Source organism: Nomascus leucogenys, chromosome 11 (genome assembly GCF_006542625.1).
Source record: "Nomascus leucogenys isolate Asia chromosome 11, Asia_NLE_v1, whole genome shotgun sequence".
Lineage (NCBI taxonomy): Eukaryota > Metazoa > Chordata > Mammalia > Primates > Hylobatidae > Nomascus > Nomascus leucogenys.
The window spans coordinates 26,028,472-26,045,809 of NC_044391.1; the positions used below are offsets into that span (position 1 = coordinate 26,028,472).

The 17,338-nt window shown below is 40.1% G+C and overlaps 1 protein-coding gene across 1 annotated transcript in view; it reads left to right on the forward strand.

The window, feature by feature from the left end:
- ASB4 (ankyrin repeat and SOCS box containing 4) overlaps positions 1–14,282 on the forward strand; it is a 54,050-nt gene extending 39,768 nt beyond the window's left edge. Inside the window, exons 3-5 of the mRNA XM_003252519.3 lie at positions 1,830–2,320; positions 10,473–10,586; positions 11,606–14,282. Of these exons, the coding sequence (XP_003252567.1) occupies positions 1,830–2,320; positions 10,473–10,586; positions 11,606–11,794 (794 nt within the window). The 3' untranslated portion in view covers positions 11,795–14,282. The remainder of the gene's footprint in view (positions 1–1,829; positions 2,321–10,472; positions 10,587–11,605) is intronic.
- The last annotated feature ends 3,056 nt before the right edge of the window (positions 14,283–17,338 follow it).

A 17,338-nucleotide genomic window follows, 5' to 3' on the forward strand; every position in this document is an offset into this window, starting at 1 on the left:
CATAAATAAGGGCATAAAGGAACAATACATGGTGAACGGATTTTTTTTAAAGCTAACAAAATACAATGTTACCTTTCTACTACTTTCTGATTTTCATATAGTAAAAGAGAGTAAACTACAGAAAAATTTCCCTTCAGAAAAGTAATATGAGGTGGAACAGAACAGTGATAAGGAATTTCAAAGCCAGGCTGTTATCAAACCTTAGTTCAACAATGAGGAAGGGGTCCCCAGTGGGAGAGAGCCCCAGGTGGGGAAGAACAATGAACAATTGTTCTGAGAAATGGGAAATCACAAGCAATGACTTCTTCCTGGCACAATGACCTTGTACTGTGGGCACAATGACCTCCTTCAGCACAGCAGCTCCCTCCAGCACAACCCTATAAAACTTCACTCCAGTTGTACCCTGCCTCTACACAGCCCCTTCTCTGCTGTACTGTCAGTTGCAACCTTGCAATGTATTTTCATACTTTGTCTAATAAATCTGCCTTCCTTTACCTACAACTGTCTTGGTAAATTACTTTACCACCTGTGACACAGGCCCCAGCTAGTTGCACCTGTGACAACAACTAGCTGGTTGTACTTTTGGCCAATTATTAACCTCTCTGAGTACAAATTTCTTCATCCGTAAAATTAGGATAAAAACTGCACCTACTGCAAAGGATTATTTGGAAGGTTCAATGAGGCAGTATATGAAAAGCATTTAGCCCAGAATGTTGCACATGGTTAAGTGCTTAATAAATACTAGTTACTAGCATAATAATAACAATAATAGTAAGTCTCTACAGACTTATACTTGAAGTAGCTATAAAAAATTCCAGTAGCGTTGATATTAGAGTTGGCCCCCAAGGGTCATTTGGTTCACCTCATTAAATTAGGCAGAGAAAGAAAATTTCAGCTTCTTGAGTTGACCACTCTCACACTTAACATTTCGAATTAGAAAAACAAAATTCACTTAATTTTTCTAGTCTGTTAAATAAGTGGGTTGGATTAAGTAATTCTAAGGAGCTTTCCAAGTACAAAAAATTCCTATTTCTAACATCCTTTGTCAACCATAAATCAAACATTTGGCAGTCTCTGAATCATTTTCTCTCTTTCAATGAATATTTCTACTATACCAGCTTCTGCCCCTTTTGATGAAAAATATAACCTTTAGGCTAGTTTGGTGACTAAAGTCATGTGTGTGTGTGCATGTGTACGTGTGTGTGTGCATGTGTACGTGTGTGTGTGCATGCACAAGCATATGTGGTTGTGGTGGTGCTGTGTTCCAAGAAAGCCTCACAGACTTGGGCAGCCCTAATACTGCAATTTCAGTCAAAGGGATGGGAAATTTCCATACCACTAAAGTTTACTTGCATCAAACTTTTAGGTTCATCTGCTATGAAAGAGAAGTATTATTTTGTAGAATATTCAAAACAGTTGGTTTTTAAAGAGTCAAATGTTGTGACATAACATTTGCTTTTAATGATATTAGCAAATATCATTGTTATATTGATTAAAAAGATTTAGTTGTAGAAATCTCTTGGTATTTCCAAATTCACCTGGGAGTAAGAAATGAAATTCAGCAAGGCGCCAGCATTCTGGCACAAATCCTTCCTTCTCCTCCCCTGGGTACCTTTGCTGGTTGTCCAGGAGATGGCACTGTTGCTTCAAGGGAATGGCTTCCACGAGGCCCAGGAAGGGAGCCTGGGGGCAAAGGGGTTGAGGGTTGGGGATGATATATGGCAGTCGGAAGTTAAAAGAGAAGCAGTGAGAAAAGTCTTGTTTAATGAACCTTAGGAATAATGATAAAACATGGTTAAATAATTGTCTTCCTCAATTTCCCTTTATAGGAGCGAATGTGAACATGAAGACTAACAACCAAGATGAGGAGACGCCCTTGCATACGGCTGCCCACTTCGGCCTTTCGGAGCTGGTGGCCTTCTACGTGGAACACGGGGCCGTAGTGGACAGCGTGAATGCCCACATGGAGACCCCCCTGGCCATCGCCGCCTACTGGGCCCTCCGCTTTAAGGAGCAGGAGTACAGCACGGATCACCACCTCGTCTGCCGCATGCTGCTTGACTACAAAGCCGAAGTCAATGCCCGGGATGACGACTTTAAATCTCCCCTCCACAAGGCAGCCTGGAACTGTGACCACGTGCTCATGCACATGATGCTGGAAGCTGGCGCCGAAGCCAATCTCATGGATATCAACGGCTGTGCTGCTATCCAGTATGTGCTGAAGGTCACCTCTGTGCGCCCTGCTGCCCAGCCTGAGATCTGCTACCAGCTCCTGTTGAACCATGGGGCGGCCCGAATATACCCTCCACAGTTCCACAAGGTGAGGCTCTGCCCAGTGGTCAGCAGGTTGAGGAAGACTCAAATGGCAGCCCTGTCTGAAATCTCCAAGTAACTCAAGCTTGCATGAGGCTTGACTCCTGGGCTAACTACCTCTGATCCTCTTTGACCTTCCATTACATACCTAATCCTAGCTGTCTCCTCATCTTATCCTAGTCTAGGTTTGCTTGAAATTGGGTGTGAGAGCTAGAATGAGAACAAGAGTAGCAAATAATTTGTTATGCCTTGTGTGGACACCAATGCAGTGGTGGCTTCCTGGGGGACTGAGGTAAGTCTACCAGAAAGGTGAATAGTGTTAGACAGGCATACATTTGCCATCTTTTAAACAGAATGACTGATCTAAAGATGACTCAGCCTGCTTTGAAATTAGCTTGTAGCCATGAAAAGTCCACCTGATTTTCCAGTTTAATGAAAGCTAACATTTATTAAGTACTAAAAATCATATTTATTGCATATAATAAATAGCCACACTGTTATAAGCATTTTGTATGCCTTCATTTCATTCTTACAACAATCATACAAGGTATATATTATTATTGTCCCTATTCTACAGAGGAGGAAACTGAGGCACAGTTAAGTAACTTACCTGAGCTCCCACAGTGCCAGTGCCAGGATTCAACCTTAGATACTTTGGTTCCAGCATCTATTCTTATGATATCACACTGCACAGTTTTTCTTAACAACATTCATAATCTCAAACAGGCTGGTAGGGACCAGTTGCTACCAGTATTGATATGACTAAAACATGGGACCTATCCTCAAGAAGCTTAGAATCTAGCAGATGAGACAAGCAAATAAAGGGGTAATTTTAATATGCTGTGGTAAATGATAAGATAGAAGAATAATGAGTGCTACAGAAATATGGAAGAGAGTGAATTTTGCATAGTTTTATTGCTGGTAATTAATTTGGAGGCCAAAATGCATTTTACCTGAAAATAAATCAAATAATACTACACTTAGGATTCCCCCTTACTCTAAACATTTAATTAACAACAAGAAGAGTTTGAAGTATACAACAGCTGACTAATTAGGCCACAGAAAGCAAATTAACAGATGTTTTTCTGAATTCACAGCTTAAGTTCTACCTCTTACCCGGGTAAAATGTCAGGAACTCGTCTGAAGTCCTGCAGTGTGAGGCTTAGTTAGAAGAAAAGTTCTACTAGAAAATTTAAGGGTAGTGCATTCAGTCAGGGCAAATTCCAGATGGACAAACCAGAGAACTTTCAAATGAAGATTTGATGGGTTCAGCAATCCTGTGATCTCAATACGGAATTTTCTCTTGGTTATCAGGATGTTAATGGAAGATTAGCTAATTCTTTTTTTAAAATTATATATAAAGCCCAGAATGTCATGAATTTTCCAAAAGTTTTTTAGAGAACTACAAATGATTAAGATGAGGAATAGAATAAGAATAATGTTACAGTAACTGTCCTGTGTTGAGCTCTAAATAGGTTTTATACAGACTATTTCATTTTATTTTTATAATAGATTCTGAGATAGGCACTGGCATTACTCACATTTAAAAGGCGATTAAGCTAAAGCTAATAGTGTTAATATATTTTCATAAAGTCACACAGAGTAAGTGTCAAGTTCACTCATTTGTTTATTTAACTAATATTTACTAAACACCTCCGAAGTGTCAGGTACTGTCCTACTTGCTGGAGGTAGAACAATGAACCAAAGGCCTTCATGAAAGAGACTTTCTAGTGGGAGACAGAAAACAAACAAAACAACAACCAAATAAATATACTCTGATATGTTAGGTGCTATGGAGAAAAAGCAGGGCAAAAAAAAAAGAAAAAAGGGAATGCCAGATTATGTGTGCTACTTTAAGTTGATTAGAAAAAATAAGGATGTGGGGGCCGGGCGCAGTGGCTCATGCCTGTAATCCTAGCACTTTGGGAGGCCGAGGCGGGCAGAATGCCTGAGTTCAGGAGTTCGAGGACAGCCTGGGCAACACAGTGAACCCCTGTCTCTACTAAAATACAAAAAATTAGCTGGGCGTGGTGGCATGCGCCTGTAGTCCCAGCTACTCAGGAGGCTGAGGCAGGAGAATGGCTTGAACCCGGGAGGCGGAGGTTGCAGCGAGCTGAGATCGTGCCACTGCACTCCACCCTTGGTGACAGAACAAGACTCCATCTCCAAAAAAAAAAAAAAAAAAAGGAAAGAAAAGAAAAAATAACGATGTGAAGGAACAAGCCATGAAAATACCTGATGGGGAGGTGGGGAGAGCATTCCAGGCATAAGGAAAAGCAGGTGCGAGGGTCCTGAGGTAGGAAAGGGCTAAGCATGTTTGAGGGAGAGCAAGGAAGCCACAGTGGCTGAAGTGGAGTAAGCAAGGGGAAGATAAATCCAAGAGGTATATATGTGGGTTGTTTGCAGACCATATACGTCGCCTTGTAAGCTGTGGGAATGTTCTTGGTGTTATACTCTGCATGGGAGAGGAAGTCACTGAAAGATTTTGAGTTGAGAAAAATAAAAGTCTGATTTATATTCTAAAATGATCCTTGTGATTGCCTTTCAGAGAATAACTCTGAGTGGGGGGCCAGCAAAGTTGCAATAATTTAGATGAGAGATGAGGGTAGCTTCGACTCACAGTGGAAATAGTGAAGATGGTGAGAATCATGGACTTTGGGGTCAGACTTGGATTCTATCACTTACCTGAGAGTGTGATTAAATAAACTGCTGAAAGTTTCTGGGCCTCAGTTTCTTCCCCTGTTGAATGAGTATATCCTGAATTTATGCCTTGGCAGTAATATGCAGACTCAGTCCTTCCCCAGAAGGAAGTTATTCCTACTCATAGCACATCACAAATATGCTCAAAGCCCAGAGGCTAGTGCCAAACATTTCTTTCCTCTTTCTCTTGGACTTCTTTCAGTCCTTGCAGAGTCTCTTTCCCAGTTCCTCCCTTCAGTCCTCTCCTACATCTATACACATCTCTCTCTTTGTTTATTTCCATCTTTTTTTCTTACCTATATCTGCTAAGGGCTGGTCATTCTTCATGATGTTACCTCTAGAAGACAAAAACGTCTACCTCTGTAATACAGCTCACTTCACAAAGCATAATTTTCTGCATATTGTCATTCAAAGACTACTTTCCTTCCAGGGAAAAGGATGGGCAGGGACAGAGGGCATGAAGAGAAACATACTCTATCACTTTATCCATGAATAGTAATAGCCTTCTTGTAAGGTTGTTTTGATAATTAAATGAGATAGTATTTGAAAAGTGGTTAGCACGGTGCCATGGGCATGGCAACCATTAAACAAATGATGGCTATGACTATTATTATTCTTACACATGTGTTGAGCAGGAGAATTGGTGCTCCTGAGCCTGGTTTACTATAGCAGTCTTCCCATCCAGGAGAGACAGTATGTGTGTGAGTCCCTGCCCGGAGACTAAACGTTGAGTTGTATTCTGAAACTTGCTGTGGACTCGAGTAGTGGCATTCAACCCTAGTGTTTACTTTTCTCCTCCTCTCAACATGTGCTCTTGGTCCAGCATAAGCATCTCCCCTGCTGGCTTTTCTTGGCGGCTCCACCAACCTGTAAAGTAGGCATACAATTGTGTGTTCCAACCAACTTTGTCCATGGTTAGCATTTTCTTATTCAGTTGTTTTGCTCCTTTGAGTTCCTTTAGTTTGGCTGTATGCTAAAGAGATTTAGTATAGAGTTGGCTACTGGTAGATGGCTGGTATTACAAACATTTTTGTTGCTACTCAACAGACTGTGTAGAGAGCTGGCCCCCCTCCAAAGGAAAAGTAAAGAAAAACTATTCAATTTACTATGCAGATGCTTCAAAGTGATTTAGAATAACTACTCCACAGCCCGACTTTCCAAAGAGAAAGTCATCTTTACGACAAGTAAGTGACTGACTCATTTATCCAGAAGATAAAGTGATTCGTTCTTGTGTGGATGGGGAATTCAGTTTCCTTATTTACAAGGAACAAGGTCAGAGCTGAAGATGCTTTCTTCCAAATACAAAGCAAATCTGTAGAGGGTGTATTTCACTGAAAGCCAGTGTGTAAATTACATAAGCAGGGGAAAAAAGAATTATAGGGTTTGCAATTGCTTTACAGGGTACAAAAGGACATTTGATTTTTTTTCTCCCAGCATAATTCAGAAGAAAGTGACACCCCAGGGAGCCAAGATTGGGTTTTCTTGTAGGGCAAGAAACATATTTTTCTAGAGGAGGAAAAGGTAACACGAGGGTTTAGGAGAGGTAAGGATGATTTCTGCCATTGAACAATGCTGTATATGAAGCTAGGCAGTTCTCTTTGATCATTAAGTACCTTTCTGAACACATATATATCAATATATAAGAGTGGAAGTAGTTTGAGAATGTTTCTGCTGAAGTGGCTTACAGATGACGTTTGGATGAGAAGAGAGGCAGGGAGACTTACCTTGAATCTCTTTTTTAATAGATTGTGTATTAATCCGTGCTTTTGGGGGCTGGATGATGAGATGAGGTGTCTAAATCTCTCTCCAGTAGTCACTGCAGTAGAAATAACTCTTTTGTCTAATTGTTCCTCCATGAAGGGAGAATAGAGATGCCAGAGACTTATCGGGGTGAGCTTACTGAACATCCTCTGTTTTCTGGGCTGGCAAGGTCAAAAGGAGACTGTGGTTTCTGCCTTTGGGGTCCACACCAGTCCGCTGTCTCATGTTTCCTTTGTCTTATGTTTTCATGAGGAAAATGCTGCTAAAATAAAACTCCCACTAATCTCTGTCCCCAGCCTTCTCACTTCACTTAACAGATTGATGAGTTGGGAGGAGGAATTGGGTTAGCTTGCTCAACCTTGGGTCTAGAGGATCCTTGAATTCTTTGTTCATTTATGTGGCAAGCTTCCAGTAATAAATTCTGTCTGCCAGGGAGAGGACTGCAATTTTGGGGTATAAATTCAGTTTGGGGGTAGAATGTTAGAAGCTGTATATGGCCCCCTAACTAAACATATGTAATCTATTTTATCAGTAATAAAGATGATATTCTGATCTCTGATTGTCATCTTTATTTCATTTTTTAATGGGTCCTACACTAAAAAGGGAAAATTACTTATTGGGCCTCTAACACTCTTGATGCTGTGACACCAAGGGTCTTAAAGATGAGGACAGGCCAGCCCTAGCTACAACTTTTCATTTATCCTTTAGTTATCCCCCACAATCTGTTCCTTACCTGTTTCAGTCCACCCAACTCCCAGTGACTTGACCTTCTAATTCAATCTGCTAGTATTTAATCTGTCTTCATCTCTTGATCTTCACGACCCCCTTGATAACCTCACTTTGAATGCTTTCTTCATTTGGTATCTTTCACTCTGACATGTCTGGTTTTCTTTTGACTTTGGAGTCATGCAGACTTGAGTTTAAATCCTGACTCTACCATTTCCTAGCTAAAAGACCCAGAGGTTAAATTTTCTCAGCCTTTGGTCTTAAATCTCTGAAATGGGGATGATTATAGAACCAACCTCATAGGATTGTTCAATAGCTGAGCAAGTTAAAGTATATGAAGATTTAACACAGTCCCTTGCATATAGTAAGTACTCAGAAAATGGTAGCTATTATTTTCCTTTATTCTTCTGTCATGCCTATTAGGATTTCTGAAGCTGTAGGTAATGATCCTCTATCTTTTCCATTTATACCCATTTGGAGTGTCACTGAACTTCATGGCTTTAGCCAGCACATACTTTGATGACACATAATAACTCCATCTTAGCTTTCTCATGGCAGCATCTATTGTGTACATTTTTTCTGACATGAATGGCCAGGCGCGATGGCTTACACCTGTAATCCCAGCACTTTCAGATGCCTAGGCGGGCGGATTACTGGAGGTCAGAAGTTCAACACCAGCCTGATCAACATGGTGAAACCTCGTCTCTGCTAAAAATGCAAAAATTAGTCAGGAGTTGTGGCATGATTTGTAATCCCAGCTACTTGGGAGGTGAGGCAGGAGAATCGCTTGAACCCAGGAGGTGGAGGTTGCAGTGAGCTGAGATTGCATCACTGCACTCCAGCCTGGGATAAAAGAGTAAAACTCTATCTAAAAAAAAAAAAGATGAACTATCCTCCTCCTCATTATCTGTCCATCCTAGCTTAGTATGTTCCTCATTTCTGTCAATCAGTGGCAACTCTGTTTGTCCTCTATCTCTGGCTTTCAAGTTGTATTCTTTCCTCCTCCTATCTGATTAGTATTAAGCCCTATATTTGTTCCTTCTCCCAGCTTCAGCCACTCTTCCTTCCCAGCACAAGTGCTGTCACCAGCCTAGGAGCCAGTTGGTACACTTCCCATTAGCCTCCCCTCCGCTCTCTGCCCTTGATGCACTTGTCTTCTCCTCTGTGGGTTGCTGATGGTGCTCAAGGAGCACTTGATGATCTTTATGTTAGTCTTTTATTATTTACTGACTTATATTGCTCTCTAACTCTTTGAAATTATTTGTGTCTTTCCTCTTCAACTAGGTTGTAAACTCCTTAAAGACAAAAAACAGGTCATAAATCTCCCAGAATTACTGTCATAGTACTAAACCCAGTGCTCAATAAAGGCTTATTAATGGAATGGATAGGTTGAATATCATCCCTTCTTGTTAAGAGTGTATAATAGCCTCTTGTTGCCTGTCAAGTCAATCCCAAGCTCTTCAGACTGACTTCCGGGTGTGCTGCCAGCTGGCTTCATCTTACCAGCTCTGACATTTAGCCCTGCCCTGACTCCATCCAGGCTGGCCTCTTTACTGTCAACACACACAGACAGAGTCACACACACACACGCACATGCACACACATGCGCACACTCTTACTTAGTTGGGTATTAAGATCATAACCTTTCTGTCTCTGTTTTATCTGTGATCCCAAGACATTAGTCTTTACCACCCTACACTGAAAAAGGCAATGCTAGATCACCTATGAAGAAGGTTGTCGAGCATCACATTTCCCTATGGAGAGAAAGTCAGTTTTAAGATCTTTTGTTCAACAATAATAGGTTGAGGTTGATACGGTCTGGGAAATTAGGAAGAAATGTCTTTGGAGAAAGTTGTTTAAGTACAGAGGCATGCCTCTCTTCTACTGGTGAAGGATGGGCTTCCTCCTCACCTAACACCAAGTGAAAGGGGCTTTAGGAGGACCCCTCAGAGAGGTTGATTTATGTTCTCCGAAGTTTCATGGGAAAAATGGGACTGATATGAAACTCATGATGAGAAAATTTAGAAGAGCAGATCTGTGGCTGGAGCTGCTTGTCTGGTGGCAATAGAAAGAAAGATGATTAAACTGGGAGTCAGGAATGCCTTTTACTGGCCACACCAAAAGTTGGTTAAGTGTATAAACATCCATGTAGTTTAATCTAAATGTTAAAGCTAAATCTTTCTATCTCCTGAAGGAAATTCTGGCCACCTTGACTCAGCTTTCAAATATTTTTGGTTGGTCAATAAACTGTTAAACAGAGTGTGCTAAGAGCTAACTGAATTTCATGTCATCTTTTATTTGTTAATGAAAGGTAAAATACCAATAAGTGTGGTTTAGTACATGACACCAGCCCTCTGCAGGTATTGGACTGGGAAGATAACTTGGCTCAGCTTGCATGTTACTCTGTAGTTTACTTTACCTTGTGGTCACCAGTGAATCTAAGTTGATTGACTAACATTGAATTTTTTGATAAAATGTTCTGTAGAGCTGGAAGAGTTTCCCAGGCAGCTGGAAATGTATTCTGTGTCCAGTCTGTCTCAAAATTGCTTCAGTTATGTACAAAGGCAAAGTAATTCTTCAGTTCTCATCTTCTTTGTTAGTGCCTCTTTTTCACTTGCTCTTGGAAGGTGAAAGAAATTGGTTTGATTTTATTAATCTATCTATTTGCCATTGTGGCAGTGTATTGGAATACTCAAAGGCATGAGACTTCTCAAAATCATTTTGGCATTCCAGGGAGCTTAATAGGTCTGTGGGTTTTGGTTTTTTTTATGGATAGGGTCTTGATATGTTGCCCGAGATAGCTTTGAACTCTTGGGCTCAAGCAATCCTCCTGCCTCAGTCTCCCAAGTAGCTGGGATTACAGGCACATGCTACCATGCCCACTGGTCTGTGAATTCTTGATGTCTCTGTGAGCAGAATGAATGAACCATATATGTGCATCAAAGAAATGAAACTCTGTGCTTCCTCTGCAGGTGATACAGGCCTGCCATTCTTGTCCTAAAGCAATTGAAGTTGTAGTCAATGCCTATGAACACATCAGATGGAACACAAAGTGGAGACGAGCTATCCCCGATGATGACTTGGAGGTAAACAATCGATTCCCTTCCGATAGTTTTCACTATCAAGTACTTCCAGACTGCTCTAAAAGTACGGAAAATTCTAATAAAAAAGTTGGTTTTGAGGATGCCTTTAAAGTGTACTCAAATGCAATGAGACAAAGGGTTATAAAATGCAGGTTTGAGAGTTAATATTTCCATCAAATATGTGGCATTAAGGAGTGCCTTGGGGAATTCCTCCATTTAAGGGCAAGTTGAATTAAGTATACAAATGTGGCAGTTTTCCTTTCTTCTAATTAATTTAGATGAGTTAAATGATAACATTTGGGATTGCTCATATAGCATTTTTACCAGAATATTAAAGCGTTTTGTGTAGATTATTTCATTTACTTTTAAATATCGTGAAGTGACTATTATGCAGGAAAGAGTTTTAAAAACCCTGTCTTGGGTCCTACAGAAAGCCATTGGCAGAGTCAAGTTCTCACTTGTAGACTTTCAAACTTTGCTATCAATGTACGCCAGTCCTTCCCACTGAACACCCTTGGTTCTTGGTTTTAGATGTCAAAGTCTGTCTCTAACACATGGAGAGGTATCAGGCACAGGGTGCAAAGTTCACTGGGCTTGGAGGTCTGTGGCTTAGGTGTAATCTTATTCTGCTACTTATTGGCTGTGTTACTTTTAAAAGTCACCTAACTTGAGTGAGCTGCATTAATCCTTCACTTCCATTAAATATCTGAGTATATGTATCACACCAAGAACATAATGTGTTTAAAATTGCTATTTTGGTTTAGATTCGTCCAGGCAGTTCACACATGCATATTTTATCTTATCCCCTGGGTTCTGAATTGTAGAGTGTTATTCCCCTCCCCTTTCCTTGTATACCACCGCCTCACTGCTCCCATTTCAATATTGCATTTAATTTTTGCCTCACCAATAGAGACCCTAGGAAGCTGCCATTATGTGTAGAGGTTAGCTGCAGGATTGCTGATTTTTATTGATGTAAACTGTGGGGCCTTGCTAACTTTAATTTCTCTTGCCTTCCTTTTCAGAAATACTGGGATTTTTACCACTCTCTCTTTACTGTGTGCTGTAACTCTCCAAGGACTCTCATGCATTTATCGAGATGTGCCATTAGAAGAACGTTACACAACAGATGCCATAGAGCAATTCCTTTGCTTTCCCTCCCATTGTCATTGAAAAAGTACTTGCTTTTAGAGCCAGAGGGAATTATTTATTAAGCCTTATGAGACAGCAGTTCCCAATCCTAGGTATTTAAGTGGACTCGCTGGGTAGACACAGTTTGCATAAATAAAATGGTACTTGGATTGATTATAACACTTCAGGGATTTCAAAACACTTTACAAACACTGTCATTAATCCTAGAATATCATGGTATGGGGAAATAAACAAGAAGTAAAGTTAAGGAATTTTCAAAGACAAGGATGTATTCAGAATGTACTGATAGAACAATAATAACTAATATGTATAGTGTTCTTACTAAGTACCTGAAATATTTTTGTAAAATTTCTCATATCTTATCTCATCTGAAATGGGACCCAGGTTTTCTTCCAACCAATATAATTCTGTGCCTTATCGGTAATATGTTTACATTTTCATTCAAATGGCCATATAGCAGGCTTTGCAATTGGCCTCTTAAACTTGGTGTCTTCCCCCATTACCCCTTAGTAGTAATTACTGTCGCTAGTTTTGCAAACTCCTACCCCCCAAACCAAGCTACTCAAGTTTATTTCAGTGATGAAGGCATATGAGCATAGTCAAAACAAGGAGATCTTGGAGTCAAATTAGAAATGAGAAAGAAACATCAGTCCAGTTAATAGTCAAGAATGGACATTTGAACCGGACATCATTGAGCCAGAGACTGGAGATGCAAAGATGAGTCCCGTGTGACTCCTGCCTTCCAGGATCTCACCATTTAGCAGAGGATCCAGGCATACACACAGCTAACTGCAACATAAAGTGACGGGGCAAGAGTACGGGTGCAGACTCATTTTTAATGCTTATCTTTCAAAGTTGTGTTTCTGACATGAAGTGTGATTTTTCTTTTAAGCATGAAGATAAAGAGCGAAGGGGTTATGTAAAGTAGAAGGATCTCCTGCTCTTGTTAGGGTATTTTTAAGGTTTTTTCTAGATAGTGTGTCATTTTGTTATGGTTTCTTGGTTAGTATTAATACTTTCCCAGACTCCTTGAGAAAAATATTGCACACTCAATGGCTCCAGTGCATGTGACAAGGAAGCATAGGAAAATGGGGGAAAGAAAGTGTGTGAGTGGACCTAGTTGATTACTTCGGTCTTTTTATGTAGCAGACTGACATTTCATAGCATTGTAGCTAAGAGATAAGGAGCACTTTGCTAGTGACAGTGGGCCACAAAAAGTAAATAGAGAGACTTTTTGAAAATGGTAAAAGTTTGAGAAACTTGGGAAGATTACTGTGTTAATCAGGCTTGCTAGTTAGTGGATTGCAGAAAGAGAAATGTAAGTGATTAAGCTCTGGGCCTTGTGGTTTATGAGGTCAATTTTGCTTCACATTTTTTTTTGTTCTTGCTAATCACTTTTAGATAAGCTCATTGCTCTTAGCATCATTTTTTAGAGGTTAAAGCAGAAGTAAATTGCAAACAAATCTGTCAGTTGTGAGCAGGTTTCTTTTATGTGTGTGGTTCTCCATCATATTTAACTTTGGATGCTGGAGTGTTGAATAGAGATGATGTCAGATATTCCAATAGGTTATCATTTAATGTAACTGGCGATCACCTAACTGATTAATCTCAGTTGAGACTGTGGTTAATCTCAGTTGAGACTGTGCTTCTGAACTGGGATTGTCTTACTCCCAGGGCTGTGTAGGAAAAGTCTTAGGTGGATACAATAATCTCCTTTAAGTATCAGTTTTACTCAGATATTTTGGTGGAGATATTTTGTACTAAAACAAGATCTATATCATGGAATAGAATGCTGAATTTGTATGAATTATTCACATAAAGCTTGATCGTTCAAAAATAGTTTGCTTGCAGCAAGTGGTATTAGAACACATCCTAAAACAGAATGAAATGATGTCTTTTGCAGCAACTTGGATGGAGCTGGAGGCCATTATTCTAAGTGAAGTAACTCAGGAATGGAAAGTGAAATACCATATGTTCTCACTTATAAGTGGGAGCTAAGCGATGAGGATGCAAAGACATCCAGAGTGATATAATGGACTATGGGGACTTGCAAGGGGAAGCTTGAGAGTGGTGAGGGATAAAAGACTATATATTGGGTACAGTGTACGCTGCTCCAGTGATAGGTGCACTAAAATCTCAAAATTCACAAGTAAAGAATTTATCCGTGTAACCAAAAACCACCTGTACCCCCAAAACTATTGAAATCTTAAAATAGTAATAATTAACAAAGTAAAACAAGATCACACCCTGGAACAATCGGAGGATTGCTTGCTGCCCTGCGTCTTAAGGAGTATTCTAGCAGAAAAGCTTGTGATGCACTGACTTGGGGCAAGGAAAACTGATGTTGAGGACAAAGGGAGAAGATGTTCCTCGCCCAGGGAAATGAAAACTTTTCTTATTCACCTTGCTTGTGCTTAAACACTTATGTTCATCTAGTGTAGAATACATGGCTACTTGTTTGTAATTTTTCATTGGTGGAATTAAAGTGATTTTTCCTTATCTTTGAACTTTTATTTAGAGAACTTAAATAAAGCTCTTCTGTCTCCTTTCGTCTTTGTGAGTTGTTTACTTACCAATAAGACTCTTTTTCCTAACCCAGCTTTGACTTTTCAGCAATGACACTGAAGAACTCTACACATTTCATTGCTTTTATCAACAGTTAAAAAAAAAAGAGAATCAGGAATTGTACCTGTAAATAAATAATGTTTTCAAAAGAAAGTAAAGGATAAGTGTGGCCAGAACACAAATACAATGCAGCCTCTTGCTGTAAGAACAAGTGTGTTTCAACAATAATAAAGAAATTGTACTGAATCATTCTCCTCTGCCTCTCACCATCTCTGTCCTCCTGGGGTTTTTCATTTTCCTTCATTCTCACTGTCCACTAAACCCTGGGCAAAGCAACAGAGGAAATTATATCCTCACGACACCTTTGTTACTTTCTTAGAAAACTTTCTGTAAATAGGATCTACTGTCTTGAAGAAAAAAATATCTCTCTTCTGAAACTTACATGAGAGGAAGAATCTTAGATATGAGGGAAATATCACCTATCTCGTTTTCTCTCCTTCTTAGGAACTAGACACACTTCTGTTCTATTTTTTAATCACCGAGTGTTATGTCTCTACTTTGTCCTTCTATTCCAAACCCAGTGGGTTCTGATAAAAACACGGTAGTCGAATGATGATTGTAGGGATAAGAAAAGTAACAAACCATTTGCAGTGGGTTATCAATGTTGGAAAAGACAGCTGAGCCTCATGTTTTTATTACTCATCTGATTGTTTGTGAAGAACTTACAAAGTTCTAAGTTGGTACACTTTCCAAACTTTTACAAATGAATTCAACTATTCACCCATTTTCTTTGAAACACAAACACCACAGCTAGTATCTGGAAGGAATTCCTCTTACTTTCTTTAGGAGGATAAAATAGATGCATTACAGTTAGATGTTTGGAAGTTTGGCTCTGATGCTATCTGTCGGGGTCCCCTCTTTATCTGACTCATAATATAGGGAAAATGACACACCTGCTCCACGCCTCAGTTTTCTCATTTGTAAAATGAGAATAGTCATGGTGCCTACTTCATAGGACTTTTATAGGATTGTTTTGAGGGTTAAGTTATTAACAGATTAAAACATGTAGAGCAGACCATGACACTCAGTAGCATTTTATTATTATTAATGTCCTTGCTTTTGTCATAATCATTATATTGTAGAGATAGGCTCCCACCAGTGGAGTAGAATATCCTTAGAGTGAAGCTGTAGCTGCAGGTGATACATTGTAGATTTCTATTCACTTTGGGAACAGTTGGGTGAGCTTGTACTGTGTCAGGACTTTGATGACAGCTGGGAATCCACGGGGGAACAAGACAAACCAGGTCCCTGACCTTCTTGGGCTTTTTTGAGGTAGAGAGTAGGGATAGAAATTCTCCATTGAGTGGGGGATTAGTAAACACTCCAACCAATTAATTTTTGCATCTTTGTATTTTTGTAAGTAGTAAAATAGATGCAATGATCTATTTGACTATGGAAAAATTTAGTCACTTGAAAATGTATCATGTACGAAGCTGATTTCGCAGCTGTTTCGCAGTGGGGGAAAGAGAAGGAGGAGATGAATTTTGTAGCAGGACATAGATTAGCAATGAGATCCCTAGCAGGGAGGGTCATTGGGTATCAGAATAAATGAGCAGAGGGTAGAATAATTTCATTCATTTATTTTTTCACATGCAAGAATTTATTCTCTTAGCTGGGTGTCGTGGCACACGCCTGTAGTCCCAGCTCCTTCGGAGGCTGAGGCAGGAAAATCACCTGAGCCCATGACTTCAAGTTTACAGTGACCTATGATCACACCACTGTATTCTAACCTGGGCAACACAGTGAGACCTTGACTGTAAAAAAAAAAAAAAAAAAAGACTTTATTCGGTATGCTACCTGTGTAGTTCTCTGATAAATGTGGGAAGAAGAAGAGGAGTGTTGTTACCAAGTCACTTTAAGATTCATTTTTAGGCCGGGCGCGGTGGCTCACGCTTGTAATCCCAGCACTTTGGGAGGCCGAGGTGGGTGGATCACGAGGTCAGGAGATCGAGACCACGGTGAAACCCCGTCTCTCTACTAAAAATACAAAAAAATTAGCTGGGCATGGTGGCGGGCGCCTGTAGTCCCTGCTACTTGGAGAGGCTGAGGCAGGAGAGTGGCGTGAACCTGGGAGGCAGAGCTTGCAGTGAGCCGAGATTGTGCCACTGCACTCCAGCCTGGGCGACAGAGCGAGACTCCATCTCAAAAAAAAAAAGATTCATTTTTAGTAGCTCAAGGTTTTGGTTTATTTGTTTTTATTTAGAAATAAGGATAAAAACTACACAGTTTTTTTTTAAAATGAGGTGCTGTCTAACTGAGCCATTTGGTCCATCAGAAAGGATTTTAAAAACCTGCATTTCAGTGATAAGTTGCTTTGTTCATGTTTGATCATATCTGCCATGAATGAAAAACAATGTATGCAAAAACATCCCCCAAAAGTGGTTTTTTTGTTGTTGTTGTTTGTTTGTTTGTTTATTTGTTTTGAGACAGAGTCTTGCTTTGTTACCCAAGCTGGAGTGCCATGGCACGACCTCGGCTTATTGCAATCTCCACCTCCCTGGTTCAAGCGATTCTCCTGCCTCAGCCTCCCAAGTAGCTGGGACTACAGGCACCTGCCACCATGCCTGGCTAATTTTTGTATTTTTAGTAGAGGCAGGGTTTCACCATGTTGGCCAGGATGGTCTCGAACTCCTGACCTCAAATGATCCACCCACCTTGGCCTCCCAAAGTGCTGGGATTACAGGTGTGAGCCACCGTGCCTGGCCAGCTGTTGTTGTTTTTCTTTTCAAAAAAGTGACACTAAGTGGTTTAAGTGAACTTAAATTTCTTCTTTACTAATTGGTTTTCTGTTTTCTCAGAAAGAGCTATGTCTCAATGATATTGGATAACCACTATGCAAATATATGCTGAATCCAGTTATGGAAATAAAATAGCCACCTTGTATTTCTTAAAGACAGCCTGGATTAGTTTTCAGTGCTTATTAAGCAGAGAAAAATGAACAAAACTGCTATCATGCTGGGGTGTGTAAGGCAGCCTCAGAT